Source organism: Etheostoma cragini, chromosome 8, assembly GCF_013103735.1.
Source record: "Etheostoma cragini isolate CJK2018 chromosome 8, CSU_Ecrag_1.0, whole genome shotgun sequence".
NCBI classification, from domain to species: domain Eukaryota; kingdom Metazoa; phylum Chordata; class Actinopteri; order Perciformes; family Percidae; genus Etheostoma; species Etheostoma cragini.
The window spans coordinates 869,468-870,740 of NC_048414.1; the positions used below are offsets into that span (position 1 = coordinate 869,468).

The 1,273-nt window shown below is 45.6% G+C and overlaps 2 protein-coding genes across 2 annotated transcripts in view; one reads left to right on the forward strand and one right to left on the reverse strand.

Annotated features, from left to right (window-relative positions):
* The window catches only part of LOC117948986 (dihydrolipoyl dehydrogenase, mitochondrial-like), a 13,565-nt gene that overhangs the window by 6,349 nt on the left and 5,943 nt on the right, over positions 1–1,273 (forward strand). Inside the window, 1 exon segment of the mRNA XM_034878956.1 lies at positions 1,071–1,225. Coding sequence (XP_034734847.1) covers positions 1,071–1,225 — 155 coding nt within the window.
* LOC117949763 (dihydrolipoyl dehydrogenase, mitochondrial-like) overlaps positions 1–1,273 on the reverse strand; it is a 2,592-nt gene continuing 1,319 nt past the window's right edge. Inside the window, exons 3-4 of the mRNA XM_034880299.1 lie at positions 1,091–1,234; positions 1–205 (exon numbers count right to left, since the gene is read on the reverse strand). Of these exons, the coding sequence (XP_034736190.1) occupies positions 62–205; positions 1,091–1,234 (288 nt within the window). The 3' untranslated portion in view covers positions 1–61. The remainder of the gene's footprint in view (positions 206–1,090; positions 1,235–1,273) is intronic.

A 1,273-nucleotide genomic window follows, 5' to 3' on the forward strand; every position in this document is an offset into this window, starting at 1 on the left:
TGATTGGACTACAAACTGGGAACACTGGAGCAGAATAAGGAAGTTCTACGCTCTGATTGGACTACAAACTGACACCACCGGAGCAGAATAAGGAAGTGCTGACCAGCTCCACCCCGATGACTCCGGCTCCGATCACAATCATCTCCTCGGGGACCTTCTTCAGGGACAGAGCTCCTGTAGACGACACGATGCTGTCCTCATCGATCTACAAAAGAGAAATGAAAAGATTCAAGACTGTAAAGATGTTTTTAATCAGTAACAGGTTTAATTTTTACATGTTTAACTTAACGTTTGTGAGGAAGTGAAGGATGAAGTGTTCCTTCATGTGCGTGTGTCCCTAAATTGTCCTCCTCCTTCAGAGTTAAATAAGGTCTTTAAAAGGCCTCTCGGATCAGCTGACAACGGGGTTGTTATTCTGACACAGTGAAAACTAGTGCTGTCAAACGATGAATCTATTTAATCTGAATCAATCACATTAAAATCATAGTTAACTCGCCATTAAAGGCACATTTTACCTACTCTAAACGTCCCTTGATGTCTTTTTGTCCCGTTATTATTTCTCATTTTAATGCTCTTATCAACATGGAAAAGTGGATCGGCTCGCTCTGTGATAATGTTCTTTTATTAATAAACATTGGCATATAGCCTACTGTAGTGTCTCACACACACACACACACACACACACACACACACACACACACACACAGGGTCAGAATTAAATAATTTTTTTAAATGTAACTAAAATTGTGTTAGCTTTGTAGCTGTATCACCAAATGTTATACTTTGAAAAAGACCACAGCAGGATTCTGACACTCCCGTTTATGGGAAAGTGTAAAACCGCCCCCCCCCCCCCAATAAAAACTCTTTGGATCAACACGATTCACGTGGATGTAATTTTCCCAAAGCGGCAATTTCTGCCGAAAAGCGACTGGATTGCAGGTACGTGTCTCATGAACAGCGTTGCTGATGATATTTTATCATTTATATTATTTACTTTTTGAATGCAGTACTTGTACTTCACATGGGGTATTTTCCCAGAGGGGTACCAGTACTTTATACTTCGTCTGTAGGGATTCAAGCCGAGCCGTACCGTGATGCCGGGGAAGGGCGTGACCTCGGAGCCGGTGGCGAGGAGGATGTTCTTGGTGTTGATGACCTGCTCGCTGCCGTCGGCCGCCACGGCCGTCACCTGGTTCTTACCCGTCACCCTCCCGAAACCGCTGACGTGGGTCACCTGGGGGCGGGGGGGGGGGGGGGGGGGGGGGGGGGGGGG